The sequence below is a fragment of the Suricata suricatta genome, chromosome 17 (assembly GCF_006229205.1).
Source record: "Suricata suricatta isolate VVHF042 chromosome 17, meerkat_22Aug2017_6uvM2_HiC, whole genome shotgun sequence".
NCBI classification, from domain to species: Eukaryota; Metazoa; Chordata; class Mammalia; order Carnivora; family Herpestidae; genus Suricata; species Suricata suricatta.
Genome location: NC_043716.1, coordinates 54,621,381 through 54,646,901, shown reverse-complemented (window position 1 = coordinate 54,646,901; position 25,521 = coordinate 54,621,381). Strand labels below are relative to the sequence as shown.

At 62.3% G+C, this 25,521-nt stretch overlaps 1 protein-coding gene across 7 annotated transcripts in view; it reads right to left on the bottom strand.

Annotated features, from left to right (window-relative positions):
• Positions 1 to 7,525: 7,525 nt before the first annotated feature.
• The window catches only part of SEPTIN9 (septin 9), a 136,371-nt gene continuing 118,375 nt past the window's right edge, over positions 7,526 to 25,521 (bottom strand). For all 7 annotated transcript variants that reach the window (XM_029927744.1, XM_029927745.1, XM_029927747.1 and 4 more), the window contains 9 exons: positions 18,460 to 18,651; positions 16,086 to 16,214; positions 15,701 to 15,782; positions 15,229 to 15,366; positions 14,476 to 14,593; positions 13,470 to 13,565; positions 13,125 to 13,221; positions 10,060 to 10,111; positions 7,526 to 9,193 (listed from right to left, as the gene is read on the bottom strand). In XM_029927744.1, the coding sequence (XP_029783604.1) occupies positions 9,058 to 9,193; positions 10,060 to 10,111; positions 13,125 to 13,221; positions 13,470 to 13,565; positions 14,476 to 14,593; positions 15,229 to 15,366; positions 15,701 to 15,782; positions 16,086 to 16,214; positions 18,460 to 18,651 (1,040 nt within the window). In that variant the 3' untranslated portion in view covers positions 7,526 to 9,057. The remainder of the gene's footprint in view (positions 9,194 to 10,059; positions 10,112 to 13,124; positions 13,222 to 13,469; positions 13,566 to 14,475; positions 14,594 to 15,228; positions 15,367 to 15,700; positions 15,783 to 16,085; positions 16,215 to 18,459; positions 18,652 to 25,521) is intronic.

The following is a 25,521-nucleotide window of genomic DNA, read 5'->3' as shown; positions in this document are numbered from 1 at the left end:
GTTTGTGAAACACGGCTCCACTTCCTCAGGTAGCTCCTGCACAGCGTGGTCCGGCCCCTTTCCTGGAGCCCCTTCCACAGAATTATTTGCTTGTCTCTGCCCACCAGGCACTGCTTCTCCTTCCCGCCCTGATGCTCGCCACTCCCTCAACCAAGTGCTGTCCCTTCCCAGGCTATGTCTCCCTTTGTCCTTCCGCCTTCCCCTCCCCCCACCCCAGCTCCCACGGCCCCTGTCCAGCTCGCCCTGACTTATGAGACTTATGAGACGTCATCTGTCTTCCCCGCGGAGCTGCACACCTAAGGACAGGTCCTTCCTCTTACGACCGGTTCCGCACAGGAAGCACTCCACTGGCACACGGAGTTCTCAACGCAAACATTCCTTAAATAAACACATAGATAATCGCATGAACGGGGACCGAGGAGCCAAAGTGGCGCCCGTGCGCTCGGGGAGCCGTCAGGGGACTGGCTGGTGACGGGGCTTGGGAGTTGGGCAGACTACCCCTTGCGGCGGGTTCAGTCCACGCCGGTGATCAAACTGGATGAGCTCTGGGCTTTGAAGCCACGCACAGTTGTGAAGATCAAGTTCGACTTCCTGTGGGAGCTGCCGAACATGAACTTAACCTCTTGAATCCCTGAAAAGCAGCACACGCGGAGCCTGCACACGTTGTGGGCTCTGCAGCCGACTGGGGTGCGCTGGGCCCAGGGAGGGGCATGCGGGCAGGGAGGACACCAGCGTTGGGAGCGTTAAAGAGAAAGCTGTATATGCTGTATAGTTTTTAAAAGAGAGAGAGAGAGTGCAGAGAATTATGAGAAGCCCCCTAAATTACGAGTGTGGGTTACAATGATTGCTCAGGTATAGACCTCCAGCTTAATGAGACACGCCCCCCTCAGCCTCTGCAGGTTTCTGGGGCTGCTCGAGCTGACGAAAGTCAAAAAGCTCTGTGGGAAGTCTGGCAGGGAGCGGAGAGATGGTCATGTAGCCTGTCCCCAGGGTGAGGCTGGGACACAGAGGGCCAAGCCAGGGCCAGGGCCATGTCTGTCTCCCAGAGGTGAGGTCCCCTGGGGGGCAGAGGGTCGTGCCCTGGGGTTTGGAGGTAGAACTCGGCTGTTCACAGCCGTGCACGCAGCCGTGGCCTGTGGCCAATGGCTTTGGAAGTCCTGATGTATTTCCCAGGGTCTTTGGGGGCCCTGGATTCAGCAGAGAAGACCTCCCATCGGGCTGATGTCCATCGTCATTTTCTCCATTTGCAGCGGGAACATCGGAGCTTCAAAGAGAAGTTGTCTTCTCTTCGAGAACGACCACCCGTCCCTGCACACCCATGGCTCCTGCTCAGTTGCAGCCCCCTCCATACACCTGTCTCCCGCCTCACCAGCCACATAAGAATCTGGGGGACACAGACACGCAGCCCACGGCAGTGGTGCTGGTGCTGATGGCGGCTAACATCTTGGTTGACCAGACCTTATGCTTTGTGCTTCACAAGAACCAACTCATTTGATCCCAACAGTGCTGGGAGTTACCGGACATCGCTTTACTGTCATTTGACATATGGGGAAACGGAGGCAAAGATCTAGGTTAAGTCACCCACCCAAAGTCACCCAGCTGGCAAATCAAAGAACCAATATTCAAAGCCAACTGCCAGGAACACTGTCCTTGGATGACCTTTGCAAACGAACACAGTCCAAGGACCTGCAACGCATTAAGAGGGGGGTAAGCATGACTCAGAGAAATGAGCCTTTAGGAAAATAAAATATCAGGGCGCCTGGGGGGCTCAGTCGGTTAAGCATCTGACTTCGGCTCAGGTCATGATCTTGTGGTTCATGAGTTCAAGCCCCGCGTCGGGCTCTGTGCCGACAACTCGGAGCCTGGAGCTGCTTTGGATTCTGTGTCTCCCTCTCTCTCTGCCCCTCCCCAGCTCGTGTCTCTCAAAAAAAATAAAATAAAATAAATAAAATGTAGATAAGAAATTCAAAAGACTTCGAGCTGAAATTCTCTACCATCCTAGCACTTGCTTGAGGGCTCAGTCCTACTGGGGCCACAATTGCAAGAATTTTGGGTCCTTTCACCACTTCCTGTGAGCCAGCGGGGGTGCACTGGGTGCTATGCCGGGTTTTGTAACGTGGGTTTTATAAGGCCCACTGGCCACCTGTCCCTGCGCATTGCCCTGGGTCATGGGCCGTGGGGCGTGTGTGACTGCCCGAGTGCTCACACGTGTGCATGTGAACACACACTCCCTACTCGGGCCCACCCGCAGCCCAGCTCCTCCCAGAGAGGGAGGTGGTCGAGGAGGGGCTGCCCAAAGCGGCACCCAGAGAGAGCCAGACGCCCCAGGAGGAACCAGGGAGGTGGAGAGAGGGGGGGATGGGGAGCTGCGTGGGGAGGAGGCTTCCTGCCGCGGGGAGGAGGCTTCCTGCCGCAGGGAGGCGTCAGGCCGGGGTGCAGGAGGCTGTGTCTGGGGCGCCAAAGAGTGCAGATCCAAAGGTGCCCTGAACCCCTGAGACGGCTGCCCCCTTGAGTTAATCTGTTTGCCAATCATGGGACCGCCCGTCCACACCCCCCCCGCAGCTCGCCCGTCCACACCCCTGCAGCTCGACCACTGGGAGCCGCAGCCACTGGTCTTCCCCCCACCCAGCCCCTGTCTCTGCCTTCCTGTCTGGAGGGCACGCTTTTCCTTCCCCTTGGCAGAGGCCCCCTGCTTCCTCGGGTCACCCAGGGACACACGCCTTTCCCTGTGACGTACTAGAACATGCCCTGAACCACATCCTCTGCCGCGAGGCCGGCCTGTCCCAGACCCAGAGGGGCTGAGACACAGACAGTCTTTTAAAAAATATGTATTTATTTTAAAAATTGTGGTAAAATACGCATAACTTAAATTTGCCATTTTAGCCTTAAAAAATTTTTTTTGAATGTTTCTTTGAGTGAGAGACACAGAGGGTGAGCAAAGGAGGGGCAGAGAGAGGGAGACACAGGGTCCACAGCAGGCTCCAGGCTCCGGGCTGTCAGCACAGAGCCCGACGCGGGGCTCGAACTCACAGAGCCTGAGATCCTGAACTGAGCTGAGGTCGGATGCTCAGCCAGCTGAGCCCCCCAGCTGCCCCTTTTTGAAAAGCACAGTTGGGAGGCACTAAGCACACTCCTGCTGAGCAGCCATCACCACTACCCCTCCCCAGAACCTCTTTTCCCAAACAAGACCCAGAAACACTACCCGCCCGCCCTGGTCCCAGGCTGTTCTGAGGGGGAGATGCCCCCGAGCCCCCCACCCCTGGGGCTCCCCGGCCGGAGGCTGCAGCTTGGGCGCCCACCCTGGCCAGCTCCAGCCCCAGGCTCAGCTCCGCCTGGGTGGGTCCCTGGCACCCCCCCCCACGGGGTCGCCCCCTGTGGCTGCTTCCTTCAGGGGGCTTCTGTTCCTCCGTGGGGCGGGCTCCAGTGAAGCCATTCATGAGGGAGGTGGAGGCGCCCAGGCCGTTCTCCACGTGCCTGGACCAGCTCATCAGCCTGATGCTGGCGTCCCTGGCACCCAGGGAGGGGAGAGGGCACCGGAGGAGGAGGGGGAGAAAAGAGGGAGGAGGATGGAAGGGCGGATGATAGGAGTTGGAGGAGGGGAGAAGGGAGGAGGGAACAGAGGAGGAGGAGGGAGGGGGAGGAGGGGAAGGAGGATGGAAGGGAGGATGATAGGAGTTGGAGGAGAGGGAGAAGGGAAGAGGGAAGAGGAGCAGGGGAAGAAGTGGGAGGAGGGGAGAAGGGAGGAGGGAGCAGAGGAGGAGGATGGAGGGAGGAGGAGGAGGAGGGGGAGGAGGGCATTGTGGGAACCGCGCCGGAGTTTCTGGCCGCGACACTCTCCAAGGAATTAGTTTTTAAATCAGCAAACGGTCCAAGCCCGCCTCCCTCTGGGCAGCTTCGATCATTCACTCTCCCTCTTTACTCTCATTATTCACAGCTGTCCTCTCGGACGGAAGGAAGGGGCCTTCTCCTGGCCCTCAGGGCCCTCTCTCAGCCGCAGCTCCGCTGCCAGCATCCGCTGCCTGCCCGGTGGGGCCGGACTCCGCACAGGACCAGGACGGGGGGGGGGGGTCTGGCCAGCGCAGCACTTGGTACCCCAGGTCCCTGGAACCGCCCACACCCCAGCAGGAGGGTGGCTGGGGCTCACTCAGACCGGAGGACAGGGCTACACGGAGGGGCTCGGCTTGGCCCTGCCCACCCGTGAGCAGGTGCAGCTAATGTTATCAGAGAAAAATCCAGAACATCTTACTTTCCCTGGGCGTGGGGGCAGGGCTGGGGCCCGCGCAGCCCGGACACTCCGAGGACAGGCTCTCAGCTTTGGGCTCCCCGCAGGGACGGTGTCACCAGTGGCTGACCCACGTGCTGGTATTGGCCGGTGTCCCTGTCACAGCCAGTCCCGCTCCCCGGGGCCCTCCCGGCTGGGCCTGGGGGCAGTGCGCACATCTGGAGCGTGTTCTAGGCACCCAGGCAGGAAGTCCCTCTGGTTTGAGTTCCACCATCCAGAACACCCAAGCTGGGCCCAACCTAGCCTTCCTGGGGGGAGGGGGGCCAGAGCAGGGGGAAGGGCAGGGCGGGGGCCAGAGGGCTCCTGCCTGGACCATGCAGCCTCACCCAGGCTCCTTGTTGGGTCAGAAAGGGGGTGGCCACCTGCTGGGGGGGTACGTGGGGGCTGGGGCCCCCTGAAGGGTGGAACCTGAGACAGGACACCCCCAGACCCCTTAGCTGTGCCCGCTGGGGTCTAGCCCCGAAGTCTGCATGGCTTTCATCCTCCCTCTCACCCCCCAACTTCCTCTGCGCAGCACCCCCGAGCCCTGGGTGCCCCCAAATCGAAGTCAGGCAGGATACAAGGCAAAGCATGGGCACCGTAACGCTCTGAAATTACACCAGTTCCCCCTTCCCCACCCCCAGAGCTGGCACTGGCGGGGGGCGGGGGGCCTCTCATTTCTTTGTGGTTGCATGCTTCTGGCGTTTTCTGCATTGTCTACATCGTATGGGCTACTTTTGTACTCAGAAAGCAATGTTTAAAAATGGCAGGGAGCAGGGTCCCTGGGTAGCTCAGTTGGTTAAGCATCCAACTTCAGCTCAGGTCATGATCTTGTGGTTCATGAGTTCGAGCCCCACATCGGGCTCTTTGCTGACCGCTCAGAGCCTGCAGCCCACTTCAGATTCTGTGTCTCCCTCTTTCTCTCTGCCCCTCTCCCATTCATGCTCACTGTGTCTCAAAAATAGATTTAAAAAAATGTCAGGGAGCACATCCATAAATACAGAGCCAAAGGAGACCGCTTAGCCAGCTGATTTCCACCTAGTTTCTTCCCCCGCTGGAGCCCACCTGCTAGGCGTCCCCCGGGTGCAAGGACGCACACAAGGCAGGGTCTGGAAAAGCCCCCAAACTGCCTGTTGATTTGATCATTTCTGGCCTGTTCCAACCCTGCAGCCCCGAGCAGGGAAGGCGCAAGCACAGGACACGTGGGTGCTGCAGCGCCCTGGGGACCTCCTGCGCCCACGCAGGGGCTCAGCGCCAGCGCGCCACGATGGGCCCACCCCCAGGGTGCCTTGGCAACAGCCTGCACCTTGCAGCTCCTTAGGAACCCCTGGGGCCCGGGAGTCTGGGACCAGGGGCCTGAGCGGTGGGGGGAGGGTCAGGGGTGGTGTGGGGCTGACACAGGGCGAACAACCTGTCCAGCGTGCCCAGAACCTTCCTTCCTGGTTCTAACACTGAAAGTCCTGCGTCCATGGAAAACCGGGACAGCTGGCCCCCTGGGTTTACAGCAGGGGTTTGCTCAGTTGGCGGGGGGGGGGGGGGGGGGGGGGGGGGGGGGGGGGGGGGGAGGGGGGGGGCTAGGGGGGGCCTGCAGGGCAAGGGTCAGAGAGCCGGCCAGACCTAGGGCCCGATTCCTGAACTGAGACCAAGGCTGGGAGAAGGCGCTGGGCCCTGGAGAGGGTCTGGACCAGAGACAGCAGTGTCAGGCAGGAATGTCCCAGCAGGGATGAGAATGGGGGCACTTATCATCTGGATGAGGGAGGGGGGCTTCAGGGTCAAGGAACCGCCAAGGCAAACAGGTCAGAGCCCGAAGGGCTGGGCCCGGCGGCCCCCACGCCTGGACTGACCTCTCCTCTCCTCCGGGGCCCACGCAGACAGCGGCAGCCGGTGACAGACTCAGGGTCCTGTGAGCAGAGGCCCCACGTGACCACTGCCATCGATTCCCTTGGAGACAAAATCCATTCTGGAAAGGAGCCCACCTGCCCGACAGAAGGTAATCCTGAGGCCTCGGCTCGCGGGGGGCGGGGCAGACCTTGGACCCCAGTCATCGGAGTCGCAGTGCGGGGACTTCCGCTTACCACCTCTGCTACCACCTTGTCCCCGAGGCCCGGGGACGGAGGGGAAAGGGGGTGCTGTGGGCTCAGCAAAGTCACCTTCTCTCAGTGGTCTTGTTGGGGAACAGGGTCTTCGCAGATGTAATTATGGGAAACAAGAGCTGAAGTCATTGAGCATTAGGCTGCGCCCAAAATCCAACCGGAGAGCCTCAGAGGAGGCGGGAGAAACGGGACGCACGGCCAGAGGAAGCACGGCCTGGGCACCTTGAGCTTGGGCTTCTGGCTTCCAGAATGTGAGAGATCGATTTCTGTTGTTTTAGGCGCCCAGTGTGTGGTGGTTTGTGATGTACAGTAAAGGGCTCCAGGCCAGAGCCCCTGGACTCCTTCCCCAGGCCCGCGGGGGGTGTGCAGGGGTGCCCTTCCCCAGGCCCGCGGGGGGCAGGGACAGGGTGTGCAGGGGCGCCCTCCCCAGGCCCGCGGGGGGGGGGTGGTGCAGGGGCGCATCCCCAGGCCAGTGGGGGGGTGGGGGGGTGCGGTGCAGGGGTGCCCTTCCCCAGGCCCGCGGGGGGCGGGGACGGGGTGTGCAGGGGTGCCCTCCCCAGGCCCGCGGGGGTGTGCAGAGACTCCCCTACAGAAGCCTCCTGAACGGTCTACCTGGGCCGGTGCTTTCCAGGACCAGGAAGAAGTTCACTGGTACAAATTTGTTATCAAATATGGACCAGTTCATGGGGTTCAATCTGATAAGGAAAAGCTTCATTACCAATAACGCAGGGAGAAAAGTGGCTTGCAGGGCCACCACAGAAACCTTTTCTTAAAAAAATTTTTTTAACATTTATTAATTTTTGAGAGAGAAACAAGTGTGAGCAGGGGAGGGGCAGAGAGGGAGACACAGAATCAGAAGCAGTTTCAGGCTCTGAGCTGTCCGCATAGAGTCCGATGGGGGGCTCGAACTCATGAGCCATGAGATCATGACCTTAACTGGTCAGACATTCAACTGACTGAGCCACCCAGGCGTCCCCTGGACAAGCCTTTCAAAGCTTCCCTAACCAGCTCTTCACCATCCACATAAACAGGTGCTTCTACGTCCCTGGAAACCCATTTCCATCAAGAGATTGACCAGTCCGGGCAAACCCTCAGTGGCCCTCTCCCTCTCACGGGGGACCTCTGCCCCTGGGGTCAGGAAGAGAAAGAAAAAAACATCACCCTCTCCAGGTCTGCATTTGGAACATTTATTTCAGGAAATACATTTTCAACACTTTGTTATTTATACAAAAAGACGAATTTCTCAGGAGGCACAGAGCGGAAGGCCACTGTGGGTCAGAGCCCAGTGAAACACAATTCTTCAAAATCTGGCTACAGGGAAGGAAAGCAGAAAGCCACCCCAAGGCCGCCCCCCACCCCGGGGCCCCGACGCCGAAGGCGGAGGTTTCCTTCCTAATCATGGATCTCGGGTTTTGGCAAAAACACGGCAAGTCGGCAAGTCAACGGTTTCACTAAGGGGTCCTTCCTGCCTTAGGTGGGGAGTGGACATGCGATGCCACACACACACACACACACACACACACACACACACACACACACACACACCCCTCCCTCCCACGGCTTGTCTCCTGGGCCACAAGAAGCCAGCCTGGCTCAGACCGAGGGTCCCTCACCTGCGTCTCATCTCACGGACCTGAGCCGGACCCCACGCTCCCCAGGTGACAGGAGGGAGTGCATGTGGTCTGTGCATGGCGCAGACGGTGCCTGCTGGTGCCTGCTGGTGGCCCCGCGGAGACCGAGGGGGAGGGAGCCGGGGCAGCAGGGTCTGGCCGAGCCTCTCTCCTGAAAACCCGTTCTGCACTGACTCCTGACCTCGGCCTCTTGGGGGCGGCATCTTTACCATGGGCTCCTCGGTGGCAAGGCCTGGGTCAGGAGGGCTGAATGTGTATCTGGGGCGACCACCCAGGCAGAATTTAACCTGAGCCTCTTGGGCCAAAGAGGGGTCTAACAGAAAGACACACACGCACATACACTCTCCCGCCAGACGGGGCGGTGCAGGGCAAGGCCTGGGGACCACTCGGGCCTCTCTGTCTCAGACATGGTGGGGTGCACTGGAGTGGGGTAGGTCCTTTCCCTTCCTGTGAAGGATCAGACCCTGGGGGGCAGGGACGATGGAGAGATGGATACCCGTCTCCGCCTCCCCCCGACCTGCCCCGAGGTGCGGTGGAGGGGACAGGGGACGGTGGGGGAGAGAGCACTGACTCACGCACGGCTGAGATAAGGCACTTTCTGCTCCAGGATGGGCGGGGGGCGGGGGGGCGGCAACCAACCTGCCTCCCGGTGTCTACGCAACTGGCAACCGGGCCTCGCGGAAGTGACTCTTCTGCCCTTGGGTGGGGCAAGGGAAAGGGTGGGGGCTGGCTGAGTTACGGCCTGGGCCGCAGAGGGAGGCGGGGGCGGGAAGAGGCTCCTGGTCACCAGGCGTGGACGCCACGGCCAAGGGCGACAAGGAGCCAGGCCCGGGGTGGGGGGGTTGGGGTGAATGGGCGGGGCCTCGCCCGCTCCTCGGGGCCGCGGGGCAGCCCCACCCCTCCGGGCCCCACAGTCAGCGGCCGACAAGGAGCCCACTCGGGAGGGCACGCGTTACCTTGTTACTTGGCAAAGTGTAAAGGGGCAGAGAACGATGACGGATGGAGGAAATTATATAAAATAAAGTGGGGCGTGTGGGCGGGCCTGGGGGCGGTGACGGGGGGCGGGGCGTGTCTACATCTCCTGGGCTTCCGGCCCTTTCTCCTCGACGCCGTTGGACATGGCGTTGCTGCCCTCGTGCAGCCGCTTCACCCGATAGGCTTCGAAGTGGATGGTACTGGTGATGTCCTTGATGTTCTGCATGTGCGTCCTGGCGGGGAAGGGGGCGCAGGGAGGTCACAGGGCAGGATGTGGGGGCGGGGCTACTGCTGGGTCTGACCCCGGACTCCCACTGCCTGTCCCCCTTACACACCGCCCCCCCCCCCCCCGCAGCTTGGCTCCCAAAGCCCATCCAGGGCAGTCTCCATGGCAACCCAGACCCTCTAAGCACCAGGACAGGGCTAGTGGGGGCCGCCGGTCCAGGGCTGTGGCCCGGGCTGGAGTGCTGGTCCACCTCCCGTCCTGTGCTCACGTTCCCCCCGCCCCAGCCCGCAGCCCAACAGGAGCGACGACGGGAGGGGGGCCTGAAGGGCGAACGGCAGCAATCTCTCGTGGGCAGGCTCTCCAACGCGGTGGGGTCACTCCCGGAAGCTACTCCACGACCCCTAACCTGTGGCCCCAAGAGCCACAGCAGGAGCCCCGCCTCTCCAATCACCTGCCCGGGCCCAGCCACTCGGCTTGAGGGAGGGCCGGGAGAAGCCTCTGCTAGGTCAGAGTGGTGGCGTCCAAGGACACTGGGCCGGCAGGGGGGACACCACCCTCGTGCCCGGCATACAAGAACCCCTGCCAGCCCCCCAGAAACACCCGTGGCCCTAAATCTAAAAGGTTCCGGCAGCAGTGATCAGAACCTGGCCCTTCCGATCCCGGGGACCCTATATGGAGTAAGAAAGGTTTCTACTTCCTGCTTCATTTCCACGGAGGAGCTTTAGACCACGGCCCCCCGAGGTCCCCCTGGGGGAGGATATGCTGGCTGCTGCTGTCCAGGACCCCGCCTGCTCCCCCACAGCCCACACTCCTGATTTAGAGCCTTCTGGGGGTCAGAGGGGCCAAAGCCGACACCCCAAGGCTCCCTCTCACCTGATAAGGAGGTCCCGCAGGTAGGCAAACTCACAGTGGGTGGTGTTCTCAACTGAGGAGAGAAGACAAGAGGGGCTTTAGAGTCACTGGAAGCCCCTCCCCCAGCCCTGCCTCTCCCCTCCCCCCAGGAGATCCTGGTGCCCAGAGGGGAGTGGGCAGGTGGGCACCGGGCACCCGGCAGGCACCGGGCTCTTCAGATGCCACTGTGGGGGCCCAGGGGAGGAGAGCAGGAGCGAGGCAAGGCACGAATTCAAGCTGGGACTTGAAAGAGAAAGTGGCCCACGGGGCCCACTGGGCGCCTTCCCACACGCGCATGCGCCTCTGCGTCACCATTTACATCAAGCTCAGAACCCCCGGGCTGCCCGGTGGCACACAGGGACCCCCAAGGATGACAGGCCCAGGGCCAGGGCTAGCTCTGGGGGAGGCGGGGCAGGGAGGGGCCCCCAGGCTCCCCCCACCCCGGTGGCAGCTTGGGGCGGAAGCTGATGGACGGGGCTGCAGGCGGGACGTGCGTGTGTAACGATCACGCACCAGCAGACCTTTCGGCGGAGGGGTGAGGGGCGGCGTCTGCACGGAAGGCGGGGGCTCAGGGGTCAGCCCCGCACATTTAGCCCAATCTTCACACGCCCCGCAAGCTACACGGTGGCTCCTCTGTGGGCACGAGTCTGCCCCCCGCAAGCCGGCAGGCGCGGCTGGGGCGCGAAACCCCAGGTGCCGCCCCCTGGCCAAGCTTTCTGGGTTTATTCCCAGTCTCTTGCCTGGATTCTGCCCCCTTCCCCCCCACGTCCCCACCCCTGCGGGGCTGTGCCTACACCAGAACCTTCTGCCGACGGGCTCTCACGCGGCACTGCCACCTAGCGTGGAGAAGCCGTGAGGGCTGGCAGGAAAGGCAGGGCCCCGAGGCCGGGACCGTGAGCCTGGCTGGGGGCGTTCTCTGGCCTCTCTGACCCTCAGTTTCCTCCACTGTAAAGCGTGGATAAAATGTCACCCCCCTCTCTGGGACACGAGAGGACAGGTTGAGTTAACTGTGTGCTTTATTACACCCCGCCTTCCTCCTGAGGACACTTCGGGCAGTTTCCGAGGATGGGGAAAGGATGGGGAAAAGATCTCGGGACGGAGAACAGCACGGTGGAGGGAAGAGCAAAGAAAGAGAACCAGGGATGGGGCAGGGTGGGTAAGAAGGCGGCAAAGGGCTTAACCACCGCGCTCGCCAGGGGTGAGCACAGAGCGGCCAATCCTCTGGCCATCATCAGTATGCAAGGCCCCAGGGGTAAGAAGCCATCAGAGTTCTGGGAAGTTCGACAGTTCGGAGATGGGGCAGAAACTTCCTCCAGGTTCCGTGGAAGGAAGACCCGCCCCCTCACAGCCGTCCTCACAAAGTGCCAGGGGGCTGTTTCCCAGAACAACCTCAAAGTGAGCAGGTGCGGCCACACACAGGTCACCGGATATGCAGGCTCCGGCCGAACCCAGGAGCCGGAAGCAGGCACAGACCCCGCAATTCCTGCGAGCCCAAGCCGGCCACCAGGGGGCAGCAGAGGCCCATCACTGGGCTGCCCTCCACCCTCTCCTGGTCCCGGGGGCCTGTGTCCCCGTGAGCCTGTGTCTTCTGACACCTCTCCACCCTCCAAAAAACATGCACCTGTTAAAGGATCCTAAGGGGCAACATTTCAGGATGAGAAGGGGCCAAGGCAGGATGAGCCCAGGCAGGGCCTGGTGGAGAGACTGCTACATGGGACACGGAGCTGAGCGGCGCCCCCCACAGAGACACGTCCGGGATCCAGACCCTTAGACAGGGGCGAGCCTCTCGAAGGCAGAACCAGCAAGTTGCGGGGAAACGCCCAGGCAGAGGCTGGTTTAGAACACACCGCCCCGCGCCGACGTGGGCACCCAAGGAAGGTCTGTGTGCCTCTCCAGGCCCCGCCCCCCAGCTTTGACAGTGCAGGGTGGACCGGTGGGTCCCCGAGCCTGGGCCTCTCTGCAGGAGGGTGCGGGGACACCCCCAGGGGCTCTGAGCACGTGGAGAGCGAGCCCGCCCGGAGGGTGCTCGCCGACCTCTGTTCTCAGCCATCACTTAATTAGAGCGTTTGCTGCCCCCAGAGGCCCAGAGACTTTGAGACATTCTCCCGTTGTACTGAAGCCTCAGCCCATAGGACCCATTTCAAGGATGGTGAAAACTGAGGCCCCAGGGGGTAAGGGACTTGCCCCGTGTCACAGAGCGGCAGGGGTGGGAATGGCTGCTGCCAAACGTGTCCCAGACCCTCTGGATACTGGAGCCTCAGCCACGGGCTCCAAGAGCAAAGTGGCCCATTTCGATCTGTCCTTTCTCCCCGCTCCGTTCTACAGCGTGGGGAGGGAACAGAGCGGACGGTGATGAAATGCCCAGGCAGAGCCCCCTGGGGTGTTACTGTCTGCGTGGGTTACACCGTGTCCCCCCAAACCCCACGGATACTTCTGAGTGGGGACTTAGTGGATAGAGCGTCTGAGGATTAACTGGGGTAAACTGCAGAGGCGATCACGCGGACCTCGGGTGGACACTAGCGATGGCCAGTGTCCTTCTGAGGAGACGGAGACACAGACACGGTCAGAAGGCTGGAGGCGGAGCAGAGACTGGGGACACTGAGGGCGGCTGGGGGCCTCCACAAGGACCAGCCCTTGACCTCTGACCTCCAGAACCAGGAGGATAAGGTTCTGTTTTGAGCCGCCCTGTCTGTGCTGATTTGTCACAACAGCCCCAGGACACGGTCCCGGGACCTTCTGCAGGGAGCGGGCCGCCTGGTCAGCCAGAAGTCCAGGCCTGTGCTAGGCCCAGAGAGATGCAGCCGTTTGTCCAGGGACACACAGCACGCCTCTGAATCGGCAGCCCTGGGACCCAGAAGGACCACAGCTCCTTCCCTCTCTGGGTGCCCCCTGGCCCTTGGGCGATCGGGATGGAGGCACAGCTCCATCAGCGAATGGCCGGGGGGCCTCGGACAAGCCACTGGCCCCCCACCGCCCGTGGCTGACTGGGGCAAAGGGACAGATGGGGCCCCCAGAGCACCGGGCTCGGGCCTCGGCGAGGCCAGTACCTTCGATGGTGCCCCACTTGGTTTTCCTTCCGAGGATCCTCTTCCCGTTCACCTGATACTCGTGGTCACTGCCCACCACCGCAAACGGGATCATCTCCTGCGGGCGCGGGGGACAGGCAGCACCGGTCACGTGTGTGCAGAGGCCAGACCACTCCCCGGGGCCCCCACCACTGACACCCTCAGCCTGAGCAAGCCACATGCGAACACGTGAGCTCCGACCCCTCCCAGCCCAGGGACTGCGTGCTCACGGCTCAAGGCCATGCCGCCCATGTCCCCAGTCCCCCTGGACGTGTCCTCTGGCAGAAGCCGAGGGGCCCCCGGGGACGGCGTCGGGCCAGCGCTCACCCGGAACTTCTCATTCACCATCCGGTCTTCGGAATCCTCGTCGAACTCCTTCTGGGGGTACACGTCGATGCCGTTGGACAGCAGGTCCGCGGTGATCTGGGGGGTCCGGAGGGGAGAGATGTGGGTGCCGTCTGCACGGTGTGCTGGACTGGCCCACCAGCATCTGCCCAAGCTGTGACCTCCAGAAAGTGAGGGGCCCTGGCCTGGGGTCAAGGGCAGGCTCTGTGGGGGTAGGCGACCCCGACACTCTCCAGTTCTGGTGGCTCCTGAGTAGAGGGGCGGCTGCTGCAGGTCTGCCCGCCAGGAGGGATGTGTCACCGCCTGAGGGACATGGGTCACTGGTCCCGAGCGCCTCCCATCTTCCCTCTCTAGCTCCCCACAGCCGGAAGACAGCAGCTCAGGGTTGCTGAGTCCTCCCTCGAGCTCTACCTGGAAAACCTCTGTCACTGCAGGTCCCTCTGCAGCCGGCATGCACCTGCCGCTGCCAAAACTGTCACCACCCTTTGTGGCACTGGCTACCCCCCACGCATGACATTCCCGTGCACAGCCGTCATTCCTGCCCTACGCACAGACCACACCTGTCAGCAGCTTCTGGGACTTCGGGGCCTTACGCTTGTTTTTCCCTCCTGCACACACACCACGGCAAGGAGACGGTCCTTCCCTAAGCATGCTGGGAAAATCCCCAGCATCAGGGCCTGTGGAGCTTGCGGGATTAGACTGAAGGGCCCCCCTGCTCACACCCACTGGGGTGGCGGTTCTGCAGGGCCCGGGCGCCTCCGTTCTCAGCTGGTTCTGACGTGCGGCCCTGTTAGGAGCAGCAGCCCAGGGAGGAAGAAAGATGTGTCTACCTGTCCCGTGGTGGGGGCCACCCTCTCAGACCTCCTCTTCCAAGAAAAGCCTGGCATGTTGTGTCGGATTCCCTCCCCCTCCCCCCACCGCCACAGCCTCCGTCCCCGTCGAGGAGTGGGCTGGGGGCTGGGGGCTGGAGGAAGGGGAAGCAGCCTACCCGCTGTTTGAAGTAGACCCTCTCCTCCAGGGTCAGCGTGTCAGCCTTGGCAATGACGGGGACAATGTTGACTACTTTGCTGAGGCGCTTCATGAACTCAATGTCCAGGGGCCTGAGGCTGGAACAGAGCGGCCAGGATGAGTGTGTGGCTGGCGGGGGCCGGAGGACGGGCACAGAACGAGAGAGGGGCGGCAGCCGGCTCCCAGGCGGGGGACATGCCGACAAGGCCAAGGCCGTGGGCTGAGAGCCAGCCAAGCCGCGAGTGACGGATGGGGGAAAGGAAGAGGGCCTCCCCCGAGGCCGGACAGGAGCAGGCTGAGGACGGGACTAGCTCTGGGCATCGTCCTGGGTGAGGCGTCCTCCTGGAGAGGGGTGGCTGGGGCTTCGCTCGGGAGGGAGAAGCGGAGGAAGGACCCGGCAGCTCTGGGCTCGCGGAGGGACACCACCCAGGGCACCCCCAGAACCTCGCCCCCTGGCTCCAGCCTGCCGCAGTCTTGACGTTAGCTCAGCCTTACCCTCGCCCCGCGGCCCCTGACCGGGCACCTGCTCCCAGCGGGCGCGGGGGCAGCTTCGCAGGGTCCCTAACGGCAGGCACATTCCCTCCTACCCGCATTCGCTTTTCCCCCGGGGTGACAGCAGCAGCCACAGACGGGGCACGGGGTTCCAAACTAGGACAGCAAAGGACCCCCCTCCAATCCCACAGGACCCAGGTGGGGGCGCGGGGGGGGAGACAAGGCCCCAGGTGGGACATACGAGTGGCCGGTGGCAGGGATGAAGTACAGGCAGCAGTGGACACGGGTGTCTGGGATCCGCTTCTTCCGGTTGATGTTAACCTCCTCCTGCAGGTACTTCTCGTACTGGTCGTTGATGAACTTCATGATAGGCTGCCAGCTGCGTGAGAGGCCCCGGTCAGGCTGCCCGGGAGCCCGCCCAGGCCCCGCCCAGGCCCCGCCCACCAGCCCCTACATCCCGAATCCCAGCCCATGAGAGGCCCCCTCCGGCAGGCCCCCTAGTTCCCCGAATCCCAGCCCAGTACCCCATCTTCTAGCACAAGGGTTGGGGGGTGCTGGGCTTTCTCAGCAGAGACCAAACCGGCCTCCCACAGGTAGTGGAGGGAGGGCAAGGGTCTCAGGAGCTGAGGGTCTCTGAGGGTTTAGCAGCACCCCAGGCCAGGCGCACCTGTCGGTGCTCCTCTCCCAGGAAGAGGGGCCCCGCAGGTCCTCACCAGTTCTCATTGTTGATGTGGTCCCCGAACCCCGGCGTGTCGATGACCGTCAGCTTCATGCGGACGCCCTTCTCCTCGATATCTGCACAGAATCCCAGCGCCCTGAGCTCAGGGGGAGACCCGGGGCCCATACAGACGGGGCGCCCACTGGTGGTGACCAGCGATGACGCCCTAAGTGATGCCAAGAAGATGGCAGCCTCCAGGGGCGGAGCCCAGCAGGGGCCAGCGACAGTCATCCCGGGGGCCCCCTGCCCACGGTGTCCCCAGGGAGGGGGGTCTATCCGAGGAAGGCCTGCAGGGCTCCTGGAGAGCATCCCTGACCCAGACCTTCAACAAGCCCCGCTCAGGGGACCCGGCGTCGACACCCCGGCGCCCCTGGGCTCACCGTGCGTGATGGACTTGATCTCAATGGTCTTGGGGATGCGTTCCTCCGAGGTGGGCTGCACAGACTTCCGGCTGATTTTGGATTTGAAGAGCGTGTTGATTAAGGTGGACTTTCCCAAGCCGCTCTGCCCTGGGGAGAGGACGGGAGCCAGTCAGCGGGCCCCGCCCCCCAGCACCCCTCGGTGGGGGCCGGGTCAGGAGGCGGGGCGGGCCGCCCAGGTGGTGGCCCGGCTCTCATGTGGGCAGCTTGTAGCAGGGCAGGGTCCTAGAGTACCCAGCAGGGGCCAAGACACCGAACAGCACAGGAGGCCAGCTGGGGGGCTGGGCCCCCCGTCAGCTCTCCTCTTCACACTTGGACTCGCCAGCGCCATAAGGTTCGGCGGGGGAGCTCTGAGGAGCCCCAGGACCACAGGTCGGAGGCTGGGCAACCCTGCCCCGGTCTAACCACGGCGACGCCACCCACGCTCCAGGGTTCTGGTCCAAAGACCCTGGGGCCTGGCTTCTGGGGGCCATGGAGGCTGAAGTGCAGGCACGCTCAGCATACGGAGTCTGCAGCCGAGTGACCGCTGGGTTCACTGAAAAGCCCCTGGGTAAGCTGCTCCTGGGGCAGGAGGCCTGATGGGACCCCCCCCCCTGCCCCAGGATGGTGGGCGGCTGTGTCTCACGGCCAAGAGCAGGGACGGCCACGGGCTGGTGCCCACACAACAGACCCTACAGCTGAGAGGCTGACTGGCCAGCCAGCTCCCAGGGCATCAGGCCACCCTGATGGGGCTCCAGGCACCTGAGCCCCAGGACCGCTCCTGGCCTTGCCGCGTGCCCAGACCTCACCTCATCCACGTCCCCTCCTATTGCAGGAGCGAAGAAGGGGGGACGAGGGGTGGAGTCAGCTGTGTAGCGGGAAGGTCCCTGCTCCTACAACTGGCCGAATCTAGGGCTGCGCCTGCTGCTGCTGCGGAGAACCCGTAGGTCCCGCTCACAGAGCCCTCACTGCGCACGAGCGCTGTCCTAGGTGCAGCCACATAGCCCTGGGCAGCCGCACCCGGTGCTGTCGCCCTGCCATCTGATGGAGGAGAGAGCAGGGGCAGAGCCCTGCGTGGGGACCGGGACCCGGCAGCCTGGCTCCAGGGGCCCGCTGTGACCCGGGGATTCCCGCAGGGACCTGCTGCCGCCGCTTACAGGGTGCCGACCGCGTGCCCGGCACACCTCACAGGTGCGCGTGCACAAGACCCACCCTCGGACCCCCATCACCTCACCCCTTCCCCGAAATTAAATTACACCGATCTTCCAACTTTGATAACCTTGCAAGGAAAAGCGTGAACTCCCAGGATGCTAGAAGCTGAGGCCGCAAGTCGCTGGGTGAAGCTGTTCAGCGGCCCAGGGACCGGCCCTCCCCGTCCATGTCCCCCTCCGCCCACCTGCTGTGTCCCCCGTGTGTGCTGACAGCTCAGAGCCTAGAGCTGCTTCGGACTCTGTGTCTCCCTCTCTCTGCCCCTCCCCCGCTTGCGCTGTCTCTCTCTGTGTCTCAAAAATGAATAAACATTTAAAAAACGTGGTTTAATTAAAAAAATAAGGCTGAAACCATTATCACTATTCTCACCCTCACTGCTATTACTTCCCGGGCGCCCATGACCACGTAGGGGCCACACACGTTATTATTATTAACTGACTTGCCCCTCCCAGCCCTCTGGGGTCAGGATCATCCCATTTTATGGATGAGAAAATCGAGGCTGGGAGAAGCCCGGGGGAAGACAGGAGGAGCACCACGCAGCTTAGGGCAAAGGTGGGATTCTTACCCTGGGTCTTCAGAGCCCCCAGTCTAACCAGGTGCCCCCCCCCCCCAGGCACGTCTCGGCAGAGGAGAAGGAGGAACCAAGCTCCGGCTCTCTCTACCCCGGGAGCTGAGTCCTTGTCACGCCCTCTCTGGGCCTCATCGCTCCCTATAAAGTGGGGGACCCTCTCACAGGGTTTCTGCGGGGACTGAATGGGAACCAGAGACTGCCCCCTGCTGCCCCGAGCCTGGCCCTCCCCTAGGGACCACCAGGAAGCCACCAGCCAGGCCTGCAAGGCATGGGGGGTGGGGTGGGCAGCCCTACCCAGGGCTGAGCCTGGTGACACCTGGGCAGGAGGTGGAGGCCGCTGGTCAGAGACCTGCCTCAGGAGCACCAGCCGGGGGTCTGGGGGTCTTCCTCGGAGGAGCCAGGGACCCCCCTGAGGCGTGGGCGAAGCTGGGGCCCTCCTGGCAGGTACATACACAACGCCACACGCGCCCTGCAGGCCGGGCGTGCCCACACCCATTCTGCAGGAGGGCAGACTGAGCCCCGGAGTCCAAGGGGCCGGCCCCTGGTGCTGGGTCCCAGCGTGGGGCGCATGCTCACCGACCACCATGATGTTGAACTCGAAGCCTTGTTTCATGGCCTTCCTGCGCATCTGCTCCAGGATGGAGTCGATCCCCACATAGCCGAAGTCTGCGGGGGCCTTCTCGTTCCGGGGAGCGGGCACCTGCTTCGGCCCGGCGTCTCTGGGGGTGTCTGCCATGTCGCCAATGCAGCTGGGAGCTGCCTCCTGGGCTGCGGAGGGAAGGGTGGAGGCGTTAGGGGGGCATGCACACCCGTCTGCAAAGCACCTACGTCCTCGGCTGGTTCCAACCGCCACACCCATTTCTCAGATGGGAAAACTGAGGCTCGGTTGCCCAAAGGACCCCTTTGGAACATTACAGAGCTAAAGACCTCCCTATACACCCTTCCTAGATTCAAAAAGGCCCCAACATGTGCCGCAGCCTGAAGGCCTCAGGACCCTTGGGGTCAGACAGCCGAGGGCTGGAAGCAAACTGAGCCAAGGGAGGGAACGAGCATCTGTTGTTCTCACTCCTGTCACTCCTGGGTGCTGCCAGCAGCCTGGGCACAGAGCAGGCCCCCCTCCCGGGCCCCATGGTAGCTCCCTGCCCCCCATCCTGGACTGGGCCCTCCCTGCCCAGCACCTGTGTGCTAGTCACCCACAGGCCGGGACGCAGCCTACGGACAAGCAGATGGGACAGAGCTTCTAGAAAGAACTCCAGCTTCTGCGGCTTGCAGGTCAGAACTTTCTTCCCCTGGCTGCCCTCAGGAGTCCCCACACTCAGGTCAGAGGCCAGGAGAAGGGCCGAGCAGAAGGCACCCCGTGGGGACGTGAGGGGCACCCACCCAGTGGAGCTGGTCCCCCCCAGGGTGCGGCAGGAGCACGTGCCGAGTCACACACGCCTCACCCAGCTCTCCTCTCAGCCCCGGTGGGCCAGGCTCTTGCCACCCCTCAACCCCCCGGGGGGCTTCCGGCTCCGTCCCACCTCCCAGGGCCGCTCAGGGGTCTCCTGGTGCAGCCGGAGCTCACGGGGAGGAAGCACCCTGCTTGTGGTGACCCGTCCCTGGGGTTCCGGGCGCCCTGCGTGCGGTAAGGGGTGGGGGGGGAGGGGGCAGGGTGCTGCCCTCCTGGCCCTGCCCTGAGAAGCAGCAGGACACAGGCTGCCGGCCAGAAGGTCACCTGGGGGGCCTCAGGGAACGGCTTCTGCTTCTTGGGGAAGTGCCCGGCCTCTCCTCCACCACCCCTGCCTGCAAACCCGAGGGGCCCCAGCCGGCTCGCACCTTGGCGGCCGCACCCCTGCCTCACAGGGGTGTCAGAGGGAGCCGACGTGGGGTGGGGGTGCCCGGCACCTTTCCCTCTTCCATAACCAGATGACCAGCTCAGAAATTCCAGAACGAGCAGCGCGGGTGCGTTTCCCAGAGTCGCTCATGGGCCGCACCAAGCGCGGCGAGTCCCACCGCGAGGGACGGGGAGCCAGCAAGTAGCAGAGCGCCCAGAAAACCGCCAGGCGCCGCCCGGGGCCACGCTGCCCGCCCCCCCCACCCCGGCCAGGGGAACCCCAGGGACCCGGGAGGCTGGCGATGACAGGGCCCCCTCCCAGCGGCGCCCGGAAGTCATCTGCCGCTGCTCCCTCTTCAGAAACCCTCCGGCATCTTTAGATAAACAAAGAGGAGAGCCCCATCTGGCCTGAACGCGGGCTGTGGGGCGGCTTCCTGGAGACAGAGTGGGGGCCCCCCCGACTCGCAGGGCAGCTCAGCCCCGTCCCACGTGACCGAAAATTGCTTCCATGTGCCCGAGGGGCCGGGAGCCCTTCCGTCCAGGCCTGGGCCCCCCACGCCCCTCCGAGCTGCACTTGAACCCCACTCGGCTCCCTCCCGCTGGCCCCTCCGCGGGCAGACATCCACTGCAGAAACTCAGCACAAAGCAAACAGCCCGCCCAGCAGGGCCCTGTGCGAGAAATACTAAGGAAGACAGGCCAAGCCCCGTCCTTCCCACCCACGGAGGGAAGGGTCTCGCCCCTCGCCGGGGGTCCCTGCCTGCCAGCCCCTCCTCTCGGAGGCCCCTTGTGGGGCAACCTCCGGTGGGCCTGCCCTGATCCGCAGGCTCGGGCTCGGGCCCGGGGGGTGAGGGCAGGGGCAGGCAGCCGCTGGAAGAGCAGAGGCCCCGTGAGGCCGAGTGGCCCAGAGATGCCTTCCCGAACCCTTGCTTCCCCCGAAAGCCCATCTCCTCCAACACCGTCCGTCATGAACTTCTGGGATGGAAGATTCTATGCCCGCACCGTCTAACCTGGTCGCCACACGCGACTATTGTTTTAATTGTGGTAAAATACACGAGATAAAATTTACCATCTGTCATTTTTTTTAAACGTACAGTCTGGCACCATTCAGTACGTTCTCGGTGCTGTGGCCCCATCTCCAGAACTCCTGCCGATCTTGCAGAACCGAAACTCTCTCCCCATTAAACACGGACTCCCACACCCTCCCGGGTGCCGGACGCCTCCATCCGACCCTGTGTGAATGTGGCTATACTAGGGGACCCCGTATAAAGAGGAATGTTAGGGGCGGGCTTATTTCCCTTAACACAAGGTCCTCAAGGTTCACTTATGCTAGAGCAGGTGTTTTTTTTTTAAGTTTATTTATGGACAGAGAGAGAAAGAATGTGCATGAGCAGGAGAGAGGCAGTGAGAAGGAGAGAGAGAAGCCCAAGCAAGGCTCTGCACTGTCAGCGCGGAGCCCGACCCGGGGCTCGAACCCCACGAACCGTGAGCTCCTGACCTGAGCTGAAATCAGGAGCCCTCATCAAGCCCTGAGCCGAAATCAGACGCTGAGCCGACTGAGCCACCAGGCGCCCAGATCTCCTTCCTCCTCAAGGCTAAGAGTCCCTCATGTGACTACGGATCCACACCCCTCGGGGGGGCCCCTGAGGACTTAGCCCTGGCGGCGCTCGCTACGAACAGACGGGTGCAAACATGGAGATCTCTCCCAGTGCTGGTGCACCCACGTGCCAGTAGCATTTTTACTTTTTTGAGGACCCACCCGCTGTTTTCACATGTGACTTCTGAGCACTTGAGATGTAGCCAAGCCAACGGAGGGACTGATTTTTCATTTTATTTAAAGTTTAATGAATTTGAATGTAAAAAACTACCACGTGGCAAATGGTAACAACGCCGGACAGCACAGAATTCTAGTCCAACCGACTCCTTTCACAAACGGGGAAACTGTGGACTCCAGCGTGATTTTTTTTTTTTCTCTAAAATGTTCGCTTCTGTCATCTGTGATCACAGACTGTGGGGCCCGGGGAGGAGGGCAGCTGACCTGGGCGGAGGCCCCACGCCAGGGAGAGCACAGTCAGAACTCACGGAATGAATGGGGTCTTGGGCGTGTCCCCGCCCGAGGCCAGCCGGCAGCCCCTCCACTCAGACCCATGTCCAACTCACACCTTCCCCAGGGACCTCTGCCTGGGGCCCGGGCCTCAGCGTCCTTCCCGCTGCCCCTGACCCTCTGTTTCACACTCAAACCTCACGAGATGCTATTAACAGGAAAGGGGAGTTCCGCACAGAGCAGTAAGTTTCACGTTTGTGTCCCAGATGATGCTCCCTGCACCCTCATAAGCTACAGGAGCCTCAGGTTTTGAAAGTAGAAAAGTCAAGTTCAGAGAGGTAAAGTAACTTATGCAAGGTCACACAGCACCACCTGCTTTTTCTCACTGTTGCTGGCTGCCTCTGGGGCGAGGAGGGATGTAGAGAGAGGGCAAGCTGCGGCGCCCTCCTTGGAGGAGGGACTGCTCCCCGGGGCAGCCCCTCCCCCCAGGCCACCCAACTCTCCCAGGGAAGGAAGGCCCCAGACCACCCAGGCGGAGGTGACCCCGCACCCTGGTCATACTTTCCTCCAGCCTAATTATTCCCTTTGTTGTGGTTCCAGACACAGGACACAAAGTCTGACCCTTTCAACCACGGCTGGTGTTCAGTTCGGTGGCATTAAGGACACGCTCGGGGACACGCAGCCATCGCCAGCATCTGTCCGCAGACCGTTTTCACGTCCCGGATGGAAACTGTGTTGGTCCCACACGAACTCCACCCCATGCCCCCAGCAGCCTCCAGGGACCTTCTGACCTTGTGAACTTGACTCCCCAGGGACCTCACACAGCATCGTCCTGGGCCCGGCTTCGTGCACGGAGCCCGATGGCCTCAAGCCCACCCCTGGCGCAGCAGCCGCCTGACCTGCCTTCCTTCTTCCGTCTGAATAACACCGTGGATCTGCCCATCCGTCAACACACACTTGCATGCTTCGCCGTTTTGGCTGCTGTGACAAACGCTGCTGTGGTCACGGCGGGGACAAGGATCTGAGTCCCTTCTTCGAATTCTTCTGGGCGTCCAGCCTCAGGATCACACACAGGCGCCAGTCGACCCTCAGCAAGGCTGTGGCTCGGACCGGGACGGCATCCTGCCATCAGTCGAGATGCGGCCCTCTCCGCCGGCCACACGGTAGGCGCCAGGGGCCTTGGGTTCGGGCCCTTGGCAGGTGGACCCCGCCCGCCCGGCAAAACGGGGGCACATGTGGTTCCCGACCGCACACCCCCTGCCACTGCCGTCCACTCTGAGAGCCCCCCGACCCTGACGCCGTGCCTTGCTGGGGGGGGGGGGGATCCCCAGCTCCTACCCCAGAGAGGCACACTCTAGAAATATGCAAACCACCCGCCAGGACGTGGACGGACACGCGCCACGTGGAATATCCACGGAACGTTAACGATCAAAGGCCGTGACGTCCCACCGCCTGTGAGGACACGGACGAACCTTGAAAATGTCACCCTGCGTGTCGCAAAAGGCCACATGTGCAGGATTCTATTTCTGTGATTCGTCCAGAATCGGGCAAATCCATGAAGACGGAAGGCGGGCACCCACCGCCAGGGGCCGGGGGAGGGGCCGGGCTTGCTCACTGCGGAGGGAGCTTCGTTCGGGCTGATGAAAATGTTCTGGAAGCAGACAGGGATGACAAGGCCGTGAATGCACGCCCCTGGAGGGTACACTCTGGACGGGCGGCCAGGCGGCGGGGGGCTGTGACCTCAATGAGCCGTCGTGTTCAGAACGGGAAGCACAGGCTGTTGGTGGAGCCGGATTTCAAGGAGCCCTGCTGGGCCCGTGAGTGCCCGCCGGCTGTCTCCATGGCGCTGGGGGGCAGCTGAGGCCCGGATGCCAGGCTGCACAGCGACCAAGTACGCCGTGTGTGGCTTTCTCTCCCCACATGTCCCCCGACATGACAGCCACGAAGCCGGAGCCCTCACCGGCCACGCTCACCCCTGGGCTGCCGTGTTGAGAGCGGTGGTGGGCACAGGGCAGGTCCACGACCCGGTGCTGAATGAACGAATGAGTGAGTGAATGAGTGAATGAACAGAGGAAGGCGTGAGGCCAATCACAACAGGCAGCGTCTCCGGGGCTCGCGCGGCGCCAGGTGCTCCTGGAAACGCCACACGGGCGCTAACTCACGTGACGGGCACAGAGCAAGACCTGGTAACTCAATACGGTCATTATCCCCAGGTCTCCGATGAGTAAACTGAGGCCTGCGGTGCTTTTGCGACTCATGATGATCCAGAGCGAGCGGAGGGCGGAGCCAGGATTCGGACGCAGGCAGGGCGACTCCACAGGCCGCTGGGTCCTGAAGGGGCCGGATGTTCCCTACGGCAGGGAGCAGGGGCCGAGGCTCTGGCCCCAGCTCCCCAGGAGCTGTCCAGCCCTTTGGGGAGGCACTCTGTTTAGTGAGGCCCAGGCCCATCAAGGGGCATTAGGGCTTTATTTTTAATGTTTATTTATTTTTGAGAGAGAGAGAGTGAGCAGAGGACGGATAGGGAGAGGGAGACACAGACTTCAAAGCAGGCTCCAGGCTGTCAGCGCAGAGCCTGACATGGGGCTCGAACCCACGAACCGCCAGATCACGACCTGACCCGAAGTTGGCCGCTTAACTGCCTGAGCCACCAGGCGCCGCAAGGGCCATTAGGATTTTAATCTCCAGAACCTGGGAGCGAAGCCATTCAAAGGCCAAGCCTGGTTGGCCAAGCTCTGCTGTAAGAGCAGCCGGGACCAGTGTGGGGGTCCCAGATTCCAGGGGCGTCCAGGGCAGGGGTGCTGATGTAGGAAAATCCTGGTGGAGCAGAGGCCCCCCTCTCCCCACAGGGGCCTGGCACACCGCTGCTCCATCAGAGCTCCCAGATAGACCCAGGTGAAGAAAAGAGAAAAGGCGCCTGGGTGACTTCAGCTCAGGTCATGATCTCATGGCTCCAGGGTTCGAGCCCTCCATTGGGCTCTGTGCTGACAGCTCACAGCTCAGAGCTTGGAGCCTGCCTCGGTTTCTGTGTCTGCCTCGGTTTCTGTGTCTGCCTCTCTCACCGCCCCTCCCCCCAGCTCGCACTCTGTCTCGGTCAGAATACACAAACATTAAAAATTAAAAAAAAGAAAAGAAAAGAGAATGGGAGGTCAGTGGGGCTAGGGGACGGACACACACACACATTCAGAGGCTGCTGAACAGCCCTGAAACAAGATGTTAAAGAAATGACCATCAGCAATAATCGTGGAAAAAGATCCTGGGGACCAGGACCGCAACATAGATTCATTCAACAAACATCTGGTGGCCAGCGGGTCTCCCTTCCTGAGCTGCAGCAAGAAGGACCAGCGAGAACAGGCGGAGCACTCAGGACGGGGCGTCACCCCTGCAGGGCTCTGAAAACAGGACCCCTGCCCACTCCCTCGGCTCCTTCCTCCTTGCCCCCCACTCGCCTACCCCGAGCCGCAACAGACTCTGCCAAACTCCCCATAAATGTCACAGGGGAACTTTCTGTTCCCTTCTAAAGACGGAAACACTGAATCCAAACGACCGAAGTTTGCAGATTCGTGCGAGGACGGAATCTTAAAAGCCACATGCCTCATCTAATTCGATAAGTAATTCCAAATCGAATTACACTTCACACTTTGTGCACGGCGGAAGCATCCAGCCCCAGTCTGGTCAGGAACCGAGGCTGCCAGAAACCTGAGCCTTTGCCCTCTGGCCTGAAACTCCTCTTAGAACTGGAGCACAGAGGCTGGAGCCTCTGCGGAGAAAGGAGGGATTTGCAGA